The sequence below is a fragment of the Dendrobates tinctorius genome, unplaced genomic scaffold (genome assembly GCF_039654945.1).
Source record: "Dendrobates tinctorius isolate UK_male_01 unplaced genomic scaffold, ASM3965494v1 ptg000223l, whole genome shotgun sequence".
In the NCBI taxonomy this organism is placed as follows: Eukaryota; Metazoa; Chordata; class Amphibia; order Anura; family Dendrobatidae; genus Dendrobates; species Dendrobates tinctorius.
Genome location: NW_027361890.1, coordinates 6,203,085 through 6,220,000, shown reverse-complemented (window position 1 = coordinate 6,220,000; position 16,916 = coordinate 6,203,085). Strand labels below are relative to the sequence as shown.

The 16,916-nt window shown below is 40.9% G+C and overlaps 1 protein-coding gene across 2 annotated transcripts in view; it reads left to right on the top strand.

The window, feature by feature from the left end:
- The window catches only part of SRC (SRC proto-oncogene, non-receptor tyrosine kinase), a 60,764-nt gene that overhangs the window by 28,172 nt on the left and 15,676 nt on the right, over positions 1-16,916 (top strand). Inside the window, exons 3-6 of one of the 2 annotated variants that reach the window (XM_073555279.1) lie at positions 4,088-4,187; positions 9,366-9,380; positions 9,482-9,580; positions 10,712-10,815. In XM_073555279.1, coding sequence (XP_073411380.1) covers positions 4,088-4,187; positions 9,366-9,380; positions 9,482-9,580; positions 10,712-10,815 — 318 coding nt within the window. The remainder of the gene's footprint in view (positions 1-4,087; positions 4,188-9,365; positions 9,381-9,481; positions 9,581-10,711; positions 10,816-16,916) is intronic. The other variant, XM_073555280.1, reaches the window with a different exon arrangement.

Genomic DNA, 16,916 nt, shown 5'->3' with positions numbered 1-16,916 from the left:
GTGCTTGCTGTTTTTGGAATGGAAACTATGCACAGTCTTTGCAGACCTGTTATGGAGGGAATAGTCTGGTCACTGGCTAATTCCTAGTACATCCGCAAATCCATTTTGTAACTTGATAAAGGGTTATTTGCATGTTCGTTAATGGCTAAAATTGCAAAGTGCTTGTAAACACAAACAACCTTGTAATTTTACTTGTTAAGAATGCTGCCCCTTCATGTAGTGTAACAACAAGGGCTGAATGCGCTGTGGAGAAAGTGAATAGCGCCCCCCAGTGTCAGATTTTCTCCGGGGTCTCGGCTGCCGGGGGTAGCAGAGACCCCAGAGTACATGAATCGGTCGGTTTTTACCGACCCCGCTTTTGCGATCGCCGTTATTAACCCTATAACGGCGACCGCAAAAAAAAAAAAAGAAGCCGCGATTGTGCATTAAATTTCCCTTTCCTCTGATGTGATCGCACATCAGAGGAGAGAGAAAGAGGGTCCCCGATTTTCCCCCCCCCCCCCCCCCGGTACCTCTCCGTGGTCCTCTATCCCCTCCCGGTGGTCCTGCATCCTGCCGACGTCCTCCGGTGGGCGCCGCCATCTTGGATCCGGGGAAAATGGCAGGCGCATGCGCAGTGTGCTCGCAGGGAATCTGCCGGCTCCGGCTGGCAGATTCCATTCATTCATTTTGATCACGATGATAAACTATCATTGTGATCAAAATAAACAAAACAGTACATAATCCCCCCCGTTTATCACCCCCTTAGTTAGGCCAACATAACGAAATAAAGAAAATATATTTTTTCAGTTTTCCATTAGGGCTCGGGTTTGGGCGAACTATGATTAGGGTTGGGATTAAGGTTAGGGGTGTGTTGGGGTTAGGGTTGGAGCAAGAATTGAGGGCTTTCCACTATTTACCAACTTTGGGGGTCTAAAAATTGGGTCTAAAAAAATCACTTTTGTGGAAATAAAAGACTTTTTATTTTCACGGCTCTGCATTTATAAACTTCTGTGAAGCGCTTGGGGGTTCAAAGTGCTCACCACATGTCTAGATAAGTTCCTTAGGGGGTCTAATTTCCAAAATGGGGTCACTTGTGGGGGGTTTCCACTGTTTAGGCACATCAGGGGCTCTGCAAACGCAACATGACGCCCGCAGACCATTCCATCAAAGTCTGCATTCCAAAATGGCACTCCTTCCCTTCCGAGCTCTCCCATGCGCCCAAACAGTGGTTCCCCCCCCACATAAGGGGTATCAGCGTACTCAGGACAAATCGCACAATAACTGTGGGGGTATGATTTCTCCTGTTACCCTTGTAAAAATAAAAATTTGGGGGCGAAAAGATCATTTTTGTGGAAAAAAATGGATTTCTTATTTTCACGGCTCTACGTTATAAACTTCTGTGAAGCACTTGAAGGTTCAAAGTGCTCACCACACATCTAGATAAGTTCCTTAATGGGTCTAGTTTCCAAAATGGGGTCACTTGTTGGGGGTTTCCACTGTTTAGGAACATCAGGGGCTCTCCGAATGCAACATGGCATCCGATCTCAATTCCAGCCAATTCTGCGTTGAAAAAGTCAAACGGCGCTCCATCCCTTGCGAGCTCTGCCGTGTGCTGAAAAAGTGGTTTACCCCCACATATGGGGTATCGGCGTATTCAGGAGAAATTTTACAACAATTTTATGGTTGATTTTCTCTTTTCACACTTGTGAAAATAAAAAAAATTGGTTCTGAAGTAAATTTTTTGCAAAAAATAGTTAAATGTTAATTTTTTCCTTCCACATTGCTTTAGTTCCTGTGAAGCACTTAAAGGGTTAATAAACTTCTTAAATGTGGTTTTGAGCACCTTGAGGGGTCTGGTTTTTAGAATGGTGCCACGTTTGGGTATTTTCTGTCATGTACACCCCTCAAAATGACTTTAAATATGATGTGGTCCCTAAAAAAAAAAAAAAAAAAAAAAAAAAAAAAAAAAATGGTTTTGTAAATTTTGTTGTAAAAATGAGAAATCGCTGGTCAACTTTTAACCCTTATAACTTCCTAACAAAAAAAAAATTTGCTTCCAAAATTGTGGTGATGTAAAGTAGACATGTGGGAAATGTTATTTATTAAGAAATTTTTGTGACACATCTCTCTGATTTTAAGGGCATAAAAATTTAAAGTTTTAAAATTGCAAAATTTTCAAAATTTTCGCCATATTTCCGTTTTTCTCATAAATAAACACAAGACTTATCGAAGAAATTTTACCACTAACATGAAGTACAATATGTCACGAAAAACAGTCTCAGAATCAGCGGGATCCATTAAAGCGTTCCAGAGTTATAACCTCATAAAGGGACAGTGGTCAGAATTGTAAAAATTGGCCTGGTCATTAAGCTGCAAACTGGCTCTGTCGCTAAGGGGTTAAGCAGGGGTTGTTTAAGGCCTGTTTCACACGTCAGTTTTTTTGGCGTCTGTGAAAATCCGCCATTTTGGAAAAAAAAAACGAACCACCATTTTTTTGGGCGGATCCGTTTTTTTTTTCATTGACTTGCATTACAGCAGATTTTGACGGATGGTCATCGGTTGCATCTGTTTTTTGATGGATCCGTCATAATTTTGGCGTCCGCTGTCTGGAGTGGACAGACAATGAAATGTTTTTTGTTTGCATTAAAAGAGCAGATAGCAACGGATCCGTCGCTGTCCGTCATGCATTATAATGGACGCCTATGGGCGGCGGATCCGTTGGCCGATTCTGTCAATTCACGGTTGGCAACGGATTCGCCTTTTTATACTGATCCGTTTTTTCACACTCTGGCGGATTTTGACTGATGTCAGAAAACTGAAACGTGAAACAGGTCTACGGGAACATTAAATGGCAATAATGCATAGAAAAACTCCCTCCACTGTCACCACTGATCCTACTTTTTGGTCTTATATTGATAGTGTCCCAGTAGATCAGCCATATCATTCTCGCCAAACAAATGGAAGATTAAAATTGAGACCGTGCTCCAAAATTGATGGCCCATTTACAGACTCCCCTGGTGTAAGGAGGAGGTCTTTGGTCACTGGGTGTCTACCATTACACCTAGAGGCAAGGTTAGCTTTCAAACAATCTTCCGCTGTCTCTGTTCAAAGATCATCTAGACTGGAGATTGCTGCTATAGACCCAACTCCAACAGGTGCCTGTGGTATGTACCAGGATGAACACATGAAACAGGAAAATATCCAGCGCTCAGAGTAAACCTAAAGAACTATAATATCTGGTTGGTTCAATGGTGGCTTACGTGAGTGTAGCGAAGAATGGGCACACATAGACTTGCTCCCTTCCTGGATCGCTCGCTTGGGGGGGTCTTTAGACTTGGCATCCATATTGAAGGTGTGTGTCCAGCAGTGATCCTCTAAATGCAGAATACTTGAAAAGTAAATTTATTAGACCTATAAAATGTCCTTGTAACATATTTCGGGGACTTTATCAAACATGGTGTGCATGCAAATATTGATTTAAGTATAAATTTTGGGTGCTGCAGTTTCCTGGGCACATCAGTGATTGTTTTTCAGTCGCAAAGGTACTGAGTACTGGATATTTTCAGTTTCATAACTTCATGATTCTTCTAACCAAGATGTCTAACTGCAGCAGGAGCCTCCCCCCTCCGCCCCCTCTATTGTGAGACACACAAATCACAAGACCAAACCCTCTTGGCTAAGTCCCCGCTCTTAGCTTGTGCTAGTTAAAAATGAGACCGGTTAGTAGGAGTATTCTCTGCAGATTTTCTACGAGACTGTTGGGATTGTTTTGCTGTTTTCTTGTATCTTTTCTTTTTTTTTTTTTTTTTTTTTTTTTTTTTCAGGGTTCGTGTCCCTTTAACTGCATTTAAACTGGAATCTCCAGGTTTTTACTGGGTTTAAGTTGGGTTTAGATGTAACAATAAAAGTTAATGACCAACTTTAGAGAAGCAATTGTATTATGTTCACAGGACTGAAATGATTGGTCCCAACCACTAGAAATCTGCGCCATGGGTTGTAACTGAGTTATGTTTTGTACTAAGGAGTTCTATGTTACTGATGTGTTTTGGGGGGTTTATAAGCCAGGTATGTTAAAGTACTGTCCATTCTCTCCTTCTCTCTGTAGGGGGCGTCACCACCTTTGTAGCCCTTTATGATTATGAGTCTCGGACAGAAACAGACTTATCCTTCAAAAAGGGGGACAGATTACAAATCGTCAACAACACGTGAGTGGATCATGTTTGGCCTCATTATTTATTAGACCTCTAGCCTCCTACGCAGAGTGGCAGCAATTAACATTTCTGTGGCTACTTTGTATTTTTCTTGTGTGCTTTGTTTGCTTTTCATCCAGGTTCCAAAGATCATCAGTAACTTCATGTATAGTCTTGTCGATTAGTGTATTCTTCAGATACCCCTGCCCTAATTGCTTGTCCGGCAATCCCCTAAAATATTAATATCATGTCCTCTTCCGGCAGGCTCGCTGATGAGCATGAGTTCTTATTTGCCACACAGCCTATACTATGTGTATGCTCCAAAAATTAGAGCTGTATCCAGCAGCACCACAATGGAAAAAAAAAAAAGATTTTTATTTTGCATGCTTTAAAAATAGCATAGAAAAAAGTGCGTAGATCCTAGGAGCTCGCCCTTATGGTTTTGACGCGTAAGGTTCTTAGGCTGGTTTCACACTAGCGTTTTTTTGCGCAGCGCATCCATGTGCATGCGTAACTATGTTTAACGTGGCGTGCGCATGTTCTTGCGTTTGCACGTGTTCAAATGCGTTTTCATGCACATGCGTTTTTTTCAAGGTGTGCGCCTAGGCTCGCCAGACGCAACTTGTTGCATTTTTGGGTCCGCCGAAAGGCGGCAAAATGCATGCACACGCTTGCGCATGGAATGCGACAAAATAATGCATTACAGTCTATGGGAACACAGGCGTGCGCATGGACATGCGTTCATCTGCGCATGCGTTTTTGGTGTAAACATGTGTAGACACTGGTTTTAACCCCTAGAGAACGAATGCGCATAAATGCAAGCAAAAATGCATGATGCGTTTTTGCATGCGTTTCTACTTGCGCACGATGCGCAGCGCGCAAAGACGCAAATGTGAAACTAGCCTTAATCGGCAATTTCTCAAACCTGTTTAATGGAGTCTTTTTTATTTTAGATATTGCTTTAATTAAAGGGATTCAGTCAGTAAGTTTTTGATTTTAACCTGAGTGCAGCATGATGTATGGGCAGAGAGCCTGATTACAGGGATGTCACTTGTTCAGTAGTTTGCTGTAGTTTCAATACAATCAGTGATTTATTAGCAGGAGATTATCACTATAGGACCAGGTTTCATGTGTAACTCCACCACCAATGATACAGATTAGCAGGTTGCTGACCATGTACAGCAGGGGTGGGGAACCTCAGGCCCCAGGGCCATTTACGGCCCTCGATGACCTTTTATCAGGCCCCCGAGCAGACTCTCAGGGACTGCATTCTTGGGCAGGGAGCTGTATTTTGATTGCCACATGCTCATTAATTTCATCTTGCTCTGTTAGCACACACATGCAGTGTTCACTACTGAACATTGAAGGGCATGCAATGAAAGATTAAGTCATAAAACCAGTGCGAGAGTCAGGATATACTTTGTGGGCGGAGTTTGTATGGCCCCCGAAGGATGGTATAAATATCCAAATGGCCCTTGGCAGAAAAAAGATTCCCCACCCCTGATGTACAGTAAGGATGCGGTCACACTGCGTTCAGGCACCTGGTCAGTGGCTCTGTTGGGGCTTGCCAACAAAGTGAACGTGTGCTCTGCTGTGCATCATTTGTGTGCTTCTACATCTACTGGAAACTGACGCCTCGATGCAGTCTACTACGTTGGCACCATTATAGTCTGTGGCCCCATCGGTACATATGCATGAATCCCATTTTGCACGGGTTTTGGACTTGAGCCCTGACAGAGCCACTGAACGAGTGCCTAAAGCACACTAAGCTGCCTTTCTTGGTGGGTGAAGTTATACGGAGCTGAGCATTCTGACCACTGCTACATCTACAGCAGAGAAAAGCGGGATTCTATCAAAACTGCACCATGCAGTCCGGTAAGTGATACATTACTGGAATCGGGCTCTCTGCCACTACATCATGCAGCTCTGTGATTTCATACCTGCTGACAAATTATAACAAAGAATCTCATGAACAAAACCGTTTTTTTTTTTTCTTACGCGTTGTTCCATACCATTTCTAATTTTTAGGAGTTCCTCTGCTTTCTCCGCATGGGAGTTTTCTTCCTGTGCAACATCCTCAGATGGGAAGCCTACTGTTACTAATAAATATACACAATGTATATATAATATTTTTTTTATCTTTATGAACGGAGTCGCAGATCTTTGATTGCAAGCGGTGTGAATAGGTTACACATTATAGGCCCTGACAGAAATGCGATGCCCCCTGCTGCATTACATTGGTGATACCGTTGCTAAAATAGTGTTTCCTAGAATAGCCCTATGGAAGTGGATTGTTATTTAAGACCATCTCTGGTATATTCCCTCAAGCACATGTAAGCGAGGTGTAGTTTTAACACAGGAGTGCTCTTCTACACCAAAGAATATAATTCTGCCGTATTGATGGAGGGAACACATCACTTCAGCCATTGACAAACCTACATGTAGCTATTGACTTGAGGGGCAAGGATGGGGCATGTTGGATATGGACATGCCCGACCATTTGTTCCTGTTCCTGTGGCTTATTCTCCTTTCTCGGTTACAAATAAACATACACGCTTGACCACGTTGAGCAATGCATGTTTGTGGCAGAAAGGTGCTTCCTCCCCACCTGTCGTTGCAATTCCTGCCGCAGCGATGAGATCCTGAATCCCCCATCCCGTCTGCCAATAAGTAAAAAATAAATACATTAAAAATAAACATATTTTGTATTGCCAATTCCATACGAGCCTGATCTATCAAAATATAAAAAAAAAAAATTAAACTGGTAAGATAAACTCCATCAAGAGAGAAATGGAAACGCCAGCATTGCCAGTTTTCAGTATCTGCGTCTACCCCTATAAAAAATTAAAAAGCAATTGATTTCATCGTATGTACCACAAAATGGTATCGATAAATACGCCAGCTCCATTGACGTAAAAATAAAAAAGCTGTTGATGAAAGAAAATGGCGACTTTTCTGTTTGTTTTTTTTTTGTTTTTTTGCATGGTTCTGAATTTTTTTCGCTACTTTTTTTTCTATTTCCCTTAAATTTGATGTTGTCGCAACTGTAGAATAATGTTATCAGATAACTTTACAGCACAATGACCTCTGTGGAAACAAAACCCCAAAAGTGTCTGAATTGCATTCTCTCTTTCACAATTTCACCCCACATGAAATTCTATTTTTCCCCCTGTTTTTCAGTATTTATGTTAAAATGAATGTTATCAATCAAGACTGTAGATCACGCAATGAGCAGCTATGTCCATTAATATTGGTCTCCAAGGAAAGTGAGGAAAGTGCAAAAACTGAGCAGAGGGAGGAAAGCGGTTAGGGATTAATTAAATTTTAAAAACATTCTTATTTTTTTCTACTATCCATTTAAATACCTTTATCAAAGACGCCCACAAAATATATAGACAGTCATGACCATTTTATGAAACACTTTCAAGGGTGCACACTTGAAGTATTTCTCCCAGAAAATTATTGCAGTTACACACATTTTGTTGTACACTTGTTTATTTCCTGTATATATTGGAACAACACAAATAAAAACAGAACAAAAAGGCAAATTGGACATAATTTCACACACAACCCCAAAAATGGTCCAGATAAAATTTTTGGTGCCAATAACTTAATGTTTGGTTGCACACCCTTTGGAATAAATAACTTCAATCAACCGCTTCCTTTATCCATCAACAAAGTTCTTGCACCTCTCAACTGGAATTTTCAACCACTGTTCTTTTGGGGTCATTGTCCTGCTGGAAGACCCATGACCTAGGATGCAAACCCAGCTGCCTGACTTTGAGTACTACATTGCAACCCAAGATCCTTTGGTAATCTTCAGATTTCATTATGCCTTGCACGCAGTTAAGGCACCCAATGCCAGAGGCAGCAAATCAAACTCAAAACATCTTTGAACTTCTACCATATTTGACTGTAGGTACTGTGTTTTTTCTTTGTAGGCCTTATTCTGTTGTGGGTAAACAGAATGATGTGCTTTACCAAAAAGCTCTGTCTTGGTCTCATCTGTCAACCAGACACTTTCCCTAAAGGATTATGACTTAAAGTGCACCAGTCAGCAGTTTTGGCCAATATAAGGCCTTCGCCTTTCAGGGCTTATATACAGCATTCAATAATGCTGTATATAAGCCCCCAATCCGACCAGGAAGAACTGAAAAATAAGTTTTATACTTGTCTGCGGGGCGGTCCGTTCCAATGGGTGTCTCTGGTCTTGGTCTGGTGCCTCCCATCTTCTTATGATCGCTGCCCTCCTGCTTGCTTCTTGTGGATGACATGACTCTGCACCATTCACACAGGCCTCCCCGGCATCGTGCTCCTGCGCAGGCGTACTTCTCTGCCCTGTTGAGGGCAGAGCAAAGTTCTGCAGTGTTCATGTGTTGGGGCTCTTTGACCTTTTCCAGCATCTGGCGGCGGTCATAAGATGGGAGGCACCGGACCAAGACCAGTGACACCCATCGTACCGGACCGCCCTGCATGTAAGTATAATAAAACTTTCCAATACACACAAAGGGAATAAACGTGTATTTGCAAACATTTTATGGGAGTAATACTTTTCTGGAATAATTTCAAGGGTGCCAACACTTTCGGTCATGACTGAATGTGTACTTCCAGCATCACAATATTTTTCATATTAATCTAAAATAAAAAATAGAAAGCTTTGCAGATATTCATCAAAAACCTAGAATTTTGTGTATACAGCTCCTATGTATAACGGTCTCCCCATGGTTAGATTGCAAACAAGTCCTGAGTGTTCTGATCCTTTAGTCTCTGGTTCTTAATTTTTGTAACCTCCAAAGAGCATGTTCATGAGAATTGGGAAGTAGCATATGACTGCAGAGTCTGGTTACTCAGGATTTCTTTGGTGTTTTCTTGGCAGCACACAGGTCTGCTATAGAAAATTCTAGATGACCATCTGTAAGTTGCTGCTTTTTTTTTAAATAGGAACAAAGATTGTTGTAAGGTTGACATTGCCTTTAACAGTTGTGTGAGGAGTATTACTTTTTTTCTTCCTAACTTTTATCCTATCATGTTGAGGGTTTTTGCCTAAAATCCAGTCTTATCTGTTAGTTGGATTTCCCATTCTAATCAGTTGTCTTTTTGGCTCATGCTGGACGCTCTCTTTCACAATCTTGCGCTGCTTCTCTGTCACCATGTATGATCCCTTGTTTCTTTCTCTCACATGCTGAATCATAGGAGACCAGACATCAGGTATGTGGCTAGATGGGTACTGCATGATCCAGTTTGTTCATTGTATGTCCTGTAAGCATTTTTGCAAGCGGTGTATAGAAATAATGATTTCTGTCTTGCAGGGAAGGTGACTGGTGGCTGGCTCGTTCACTCAGCTCAGGACAGACAGGCTATATTCCCAGCAACTATGTGGCTCCTTCTGACTCCATCCAGGCGGAAGAGTGAGTACTTGAGAGATGAATGGCTGACTCTGCTGTCTACCACCCTCCCTTACATATGCCTTTTCAAGCTATGCGTCGTCTTTTCAGGTCATTTAAATATGGTAATATTGGCATAATTTGCCATTCTTTTTAAAGGCAATCTATCAGCAGGTTTTTGCTATGTAATCTAAAGATGGCAGAAAGGATTTATCATTAACAGATTAACATTGCTTGACTAGTCGGGCAACTAAGTACCTCACTGTCTATGGATTTGGTACATGTTGTGGGCGGGGTTAGCTTTCTCAGCTCTGCTTCATTCTAAATCTAAAAGCTCTGTGTCACAACGGCTGCACCCAGTAAACTTGGTTGTACATTGTTTGATTCGGCTTCTCTTTGCCAACATCATGCTGTTCTCTAAAGTAGCAAAACACCGCTGACAGATCCCCTTTAATATGCTGTTATTGGAGGCATTCAGATGTCAGTGGTGGCAGGTCATAGGGAGTATAACATTGTCCTTCGTTATCTTCTTGAGGAACCGTCTTCAGACTGTTTTCTTACTATGGGTCAGTAGGACAGGCAGAGGCTATGTGGCATTATTTGCCACTCTGTGGGTTATCCGTGTAATTTTACTGTATAGAATAGTCATGTCAACCATTTAAAGGAGCACCGTAAGCAATATGGATTCGCTGTTATGTTCGTGCCTGAGGGTGCAGTACACAGTATAACAATGTCAAGAGTGTTTCTTAATAGGAATTATCCCTCCAAAGTTGGATAGGCGCTAAATGTTCGATGAATAGGGTCTCACTAAGTGAACCCAAAATAGGAGTAGACTTCAAGCAGTTCTCACTCCAGAGAGGAGAATGATAGGACTTACAAGGTTGATGGAGACCTGTAGACTGAACATATTGAATGGAGTGACAGAATCCATTTGTGACCTCTTCTCGGTTCTAGTGTTTTATGGCAGTCCTTGGGTCATATATTTATCAACTGTACCAGTTTACTACAACTTTAAGGAGCTTCACTATATCCTCTTGCATGCCACCCTTTATATAGTCATTTTCTCTACACTATAATTCTCCTAGAATTTGGTATATGCTAACCTCTCTGGTCAAGTCCATGAAATGTAGTGATATTGGCTATACCCCCCTGCAGGTGGTACTTGGGCAAGATTACCCGTAGAGAGTCTGAACGACTGCTGCTGAACCAAGAGAATCCACGAGGAACGTTCCTGGTGCGAGAGAGTGAGACCACCAAAGGTAAAGTGTGCATGTAGTAGGAACATAAAGGCAAAATTTTCGGGAGTGCATTCAAAAGTTTTGTAACTGCGAGTCAGTGTTTGCGCCAATTTTTAATTGGCGATGTGAATGAGTGACACGTACTGATCTGGAAAGCTCATGAGGAGCTGCACGTGTGCATTACATGGCCACCAATTGGTATACTCTTACCGATCAGCTGTCTTTTAATAGCAGGTTCACGCAGGCAGACCAAAGTAAATGATGCACAGTAAGCGCTCTGTGATGGTTCGCTCAGTGCACATCGGTTGCCATTGTTCTTGGTAGTGAAGAATCCTCTTTAGACATTATGCACTGCCGAGAACGATGATCTTTTGCGCTGTGCAGACAATCTTTTCACACTATGAACAAGGAAAGGTTATCGTGAAACGATCATTCTTAAGAACGCCATAGACTCTTTCTACTATTTTATATTCGGCTGTGAGGAGGACGCTGACTGAACCCCAGTGCTAGATCTTGTATTATTCAAGATATGGGAGGGAGCAGAGTATACTTTTTAATTTTTATTGCTCATTTTGAACAGCGGAGGCTTTGTGTGGGGTTGGGGAAGAAAGGGGGCATCAGTGGTGACTGCACAGAGAATCCTAGAAAACAAGTGGAGATGTGTAATCTGTGGTTCCTCTTTCACACACTTCATCCTCAGCTTCTCTCTTTCCTCGCCACCCTTCTGTCAGGTCTGCCTCTGGCAGAGCGGGGAGGGGGCACATTTGGTATAGGAGGGGGGAAGCTGCAGTAAGTGGGTCAGTGAGATGAATATCCATGTTACCCGTAGCAACTAGAAGCGATGTGTTTGCTCGCGGCCTCAGGGCTCCACTTTCCCTTTTGTGCATGGAGCTAGGGGGAGACGCTGTGCAGTTTCAGCCCGAATATATTCCTTTTCATGGTGCAGTAATGGGAGTCTGAGGCTGATATGGAGCCACCGGCTATCCCCTCACATCCTCGTACAACAGTTTGTTTTGTCTGATACTTCAAGAGTCTCGCGCTGTTACCCTATTTTACTTTGATGTCTCCACTTAGAAGGGGAGTAGATCTGACAGTGCGCACCGACGTCTCGGGCTCTCCTGGGTATCTATTTGCAGGCTGTTCTTCACCTCGCACCATTTTACTGCATTTGTCACAATACATTTTTATTCTCCTTTTCACACGCACTATATCTTTCTGACGTTCCTGTTCTCGCTGTGTGGGAACATCACGGTAGCAAAAAACCTCATGAATAACCAGAATAGTTATTCCAAAAAAGTGATCACATTTTAGGTATTTATTATTTAAGGCAATTAAGGAGTGAAAATGGCTGTAGTTAATGAGATGCATGGAAACACTCTGCTCTAGTAGTGTTTCTCAGTTGCCATTAATATTGTTCAAAACTAGTCAAGCGTATCATCCTACCATATATATATATATGTGTGATTGAATAGATGGAAATGAGTCAGTCAGAAGAGAAGCATTACGTTTTCATATATTCCAGCTATATGGTTTTAACGAACTCTATTACAACTGGCTTCTGATGGCAAGCGATGTGCTCAAATACTACACCATGTCAAAAAATCCCCAAACTTGTGTTTTGTGTTCATGTACTCCTATTATGTTAATGCGGAGAACAATGTATGAATGAAAATATAAAATGCAGTATGTTTCTCTGTTTTGGATATTTTTATTTGATATGTTTTGGATTTAGTGTTTTATTTTTTAAATATGGTACTTACAGTTGTGGCCAATAGTATTGACACCCCTGCAATTCTGTCTGATAATACTCAGTTTCTTACTGAAAATGATTGCAAACACAAATTCTTTGGTATTATTATCTTCATTTAATTTGTCTTAAATGAAAAAAACACAAAAGAGAATGAAGCAAAAAGCAAAACATTGATCATTTCACACAAAACTCCAAAAATGGGCCAGACAAAAGTATTGGCACCCTCAGCCTAATACTTGGTTGCACAACCTTTAGCCAAAATATCTGCGACCAACCGCTTCCGGTAACCGTCAATGAGTTTCTTACAATGCTCTGCTGGAATTTTAGACCATTCTTCTTTGGCAAACTGCTCCAGGTCCCTGGTATTAGAAGGGTGCCTTCTCCAAACTGCCATTTTTAGATCTCTCCACAGGTGTTCTATGGGATTCAGGTCTGGACTCATTGCTGGCCACCTTAGAAGTCTCCAGTGCTTTCTCTCAAACCATTTTCTAGTGCTTTTTGAAGTGTGTTTTGGGTCATTGTCCTGCTGGAAGACCCATGACCTCTGAGGGAGACCCAGCTTTCTGGGCCCTACATTATGCTGCAAAATTTGTTGGTAGTCTTCAGACTTCATAATGCCATGCACACGGTCAAGCAGTCCAGTGCCAGAGGCAGCAAAGCAACCCCAAAACATCAGAGAACCTCCGCCATGTTTGACTGTAGGGACCGTGTTCTTTTCTTTGAATGCCTCTTTTTTTTTCTCCTGTAAACTCTGTTGATGCCTTTGCGCAAAAAGCTCTACTTTTGTCTCATCTGACCAGAGAACATTCTTCCAAAACGTTTTAGGCTTTTTCAGGTAAGTTTTGGCAAACTCCAGCCTGGCTTTTTTATGTCTCGGGGTAAGAAGTGGGGTCTTCCTGGGTCTCCTACCATACAGTCCCTTTTCATTCAGACGCCGACGGATAGAACGGGTTGACACTGTTGTACCCTTGGACTGCAGGGCAGCTTGAACTTGTTTGGATGTTAGTCGAGGTTCTTTATCCAACATTCGCACAATCTTGCGTTGAAATCTCTTGTCAATTTTTCTTTTCCGTCCACATCTAGGGAGGTTAGCCACAGTGCCATGGGCTTTAAACTTCTTGATGACACTGCGCACGGTAGACACAGGAACATTCAGGTCTTTGGTGATGGACTTGTAGCCTTTAGATTGCTCATACTTCCTCACGATTTGGTTTCTCAAGTCCTCAGACAGTTCTTTGGTCTTTCTTTTCTCCATGCTCAATGTGGTACACACAAGGACAAAGGACAGAGGTTGAGTCAACTTTAATCCATGTCAACTGGCTGCAAGTGTGATGTAGTTATTGCCAACACCTGATAGGTGCCACAGGTAAGTTACAGGTGCTGTTAATTACACAAATTAGAGAAGAATCACATGATTTTTCGAACAGTGCCAATACTTTTGTCCACCCTCTTTTTTTTTTTTTTTTTTTTTTTTTTTTTTATGTTTGGTGTGGAATTATATCCAATTTGGCTTTAGGACAATTCTTTTTGTTTTTTCATTTAAGACAAATTAAATGAAGATAATAATAACAAAGAATTTGTGTTTGCAATCATTTTCAGGAAGAAACTGAGTAGTATCTGACAGAATTGCCGGGGTGTCAATACTTTTGGCCACAACTGTGTAATGTCCGTATGAATCTTCAACTTTACCATTTGATGGTTAATAGTTTAACGCAAAAAAAACTCCCATGAACCCAGTCTTAACACCCTACAGATGTCCAGACATTGTTCAAGGGGTTGTCTTTTTTCCAAAACATAAGGGATAACTTGTTGCTTGCTGGGGTCCAACTGTTGGGACCCTCAAGAACAGTGTTTTTCAGAGGCATGTCTTGAATGGAGCAGTGTTGGGCTTGTACTACATCTCCTTCATTAATTGTCTATGGGAGTACTAGAGAATGTTGAGAAGAGCACTTGACTATTTCTGATGGTCCCATTGACAACAAATGGAGCAGAGGCCGGAAGGGCTGTGGAGTCGGTAAGCCAAACCTGCGACTCCGACTCCTCAATTTCCCTTACTATGACTCCGACATATATTGATTATATTCAAGTGAAAAATTTATTGTAGTACAATGTGAACATCAGACATTTAATCATTTTTATGATACAATAATCAAGATATTTAGATAGAACATAATATATATTTATTGGAATACAACTTTAGAACACAAAACTGTAATAAATTGTAAATATGTAATATCGATTACATGTATGTGTGTGTATGTGTGTGTATATATATATATATATATATATATATATATATATATATATATGTGTATATGTATATATATGTATATATATGTGTATATATGTGTATATGTATGTATATATATATGTGTATATGTATGTATATATATATGTGTATATGTATATATATGTATGTATGTATGTGTATATGTGTGTGTGTGTGTGTATATATATATATATATATATATGTGTATATGTATATATATGTGTATATATGTGTATATGTATGTATATATATATGTGTATATGTATGTATATATATATGTGTATATGTATATATATGTATGTATGTGTATATGTGTGTGTGTGTATGTATATATATATATATATATATATATATATATATATATAATATGTGTGTATATTTGTGCAGTCTATGAATTTGTTCTAAGAAATAGAATTGCCTCCATCAGATCCTCCTTCATAGATGACCTCAAATCTGACCTAATAATTTTAAGGCTAGAGAACAACCTCTCTACACTAACTTGGGTTGGAGGCAAAGCTGTAACCACATGGGCAACATCTCTAACAATTTCCGGGTATAAAGGAATTGCCTCATGCACAGTCAGTTTTGATGAACGGTTGAATTTTTCTATTTCTTTGAGAGCAAGTGAAAGATTTTGCTGAAATATGGTCAATCTGCTTGCTATAGGAGACGGCGTAAAATCTTTTTCCTTGCGGCAACGCTTTGCCTGCTCCATGTCATCCAAATACTTGTCAAAGTCAAACTCTTCATCTGATGAGGATATGGCAGCAGTAGCACTCTCAGGACCCAAGTCCTCTTGCACCTGACAGTCCTGTAGGCCACTCATCCTAACTGCTACCTCAGTCAGCGCTTCGTTTCCTTTAGTAAGCTGTTGATCATCAAGCAGTATACGATGACTTGGGTCCACATAAACAGCTGCCAGAAAAATTTTATTTTCCATTAGCTATGTCTCTCTCCGTTTCATTGAAGCAGAAATGCCATCTGCAATTAAACCTCCTCTTTGGGACAGGCAAAATAGCCAGTTCTTCCACTCCCTTATGAAAATGCCAGGAGTTAAATCCTCCGCTTGTAATTTTTTAGTCACGGTAAATGGGTGATGAAGCAATTCCTTCAATTCAGCTACCCGTGTCCTTTGACCTTCATTTAGGGTTACCTGAGGGTTGATGAATCATATCTATAAGAAATGGTTGTAGTTCAAGCAATCGCTCAATCATTAAATAAGTGCTGCCCCACTGAGTAGCTTGATCGACAATTGCCCCTTTCCCAGCACGTCTCTTCAAGATGGAATCAATGTTAGGGGTTCTGGCTGCAATAACCAATTTCCTCACTTTTCCAATCAGATTTCCAGCATGTCTCTCTTGCAGACTATCTCTTATTGCCAGCTGCAGCGTGTGCACAACACAGCGCATGTGATGAATAGGAAAGAGGTGTGAAGCAGCTTCAACAAGATCATCCATTTCTACAGTATAATTTTGCTGTTCTTCTGTTGTAATATCTGTTTGTTCCTCAGTTACATGATCAGCACTGTGGCCTTCCATCTCAAACACACTGAATCCTACATTTTCTTCTAGCTGTTGTTTGTTACTCTCATTCATCAGTGTAATTGTACTTATCATGTTTGAAGCATTGTCCGTTACAATAGCAAGAACCTGTTCTTGTGTGAATGTAGCCTTAGATCAGGAGTAGAGCAGCCATTTATAGGACATTTCATAACTTTCCCAAATTCCTATGAAAAAATATTCAGCACATTCTGCATTGAACTACTGTACCCAATTTATTATATATTTTAGGAGTCGGAGTTGGTCCATTTTAGATCGACTCCACCAAAATGAGCTCCAACTCCACAGCCCTGTAGGCCGGGCATGCGCATCTTTGCTCTGAGACTGTTTCATAAACCCCCCTGTGTTTGAAATCTGAAACATGTCATACCCTCTTGCCGTACACTGAGTTTTAAGTGTAGGTTTTTCCCATAGAATTGCATTAGATGTGGAAAAACTTCCTCTGCGGAGACTAACTAAAAACGCAAGTAATCAACTTATGACTGTATGAATAAAGTTTTATCAAAGCCAAATACTATGAAGTATCGAAAACAAAGCAGCTTTA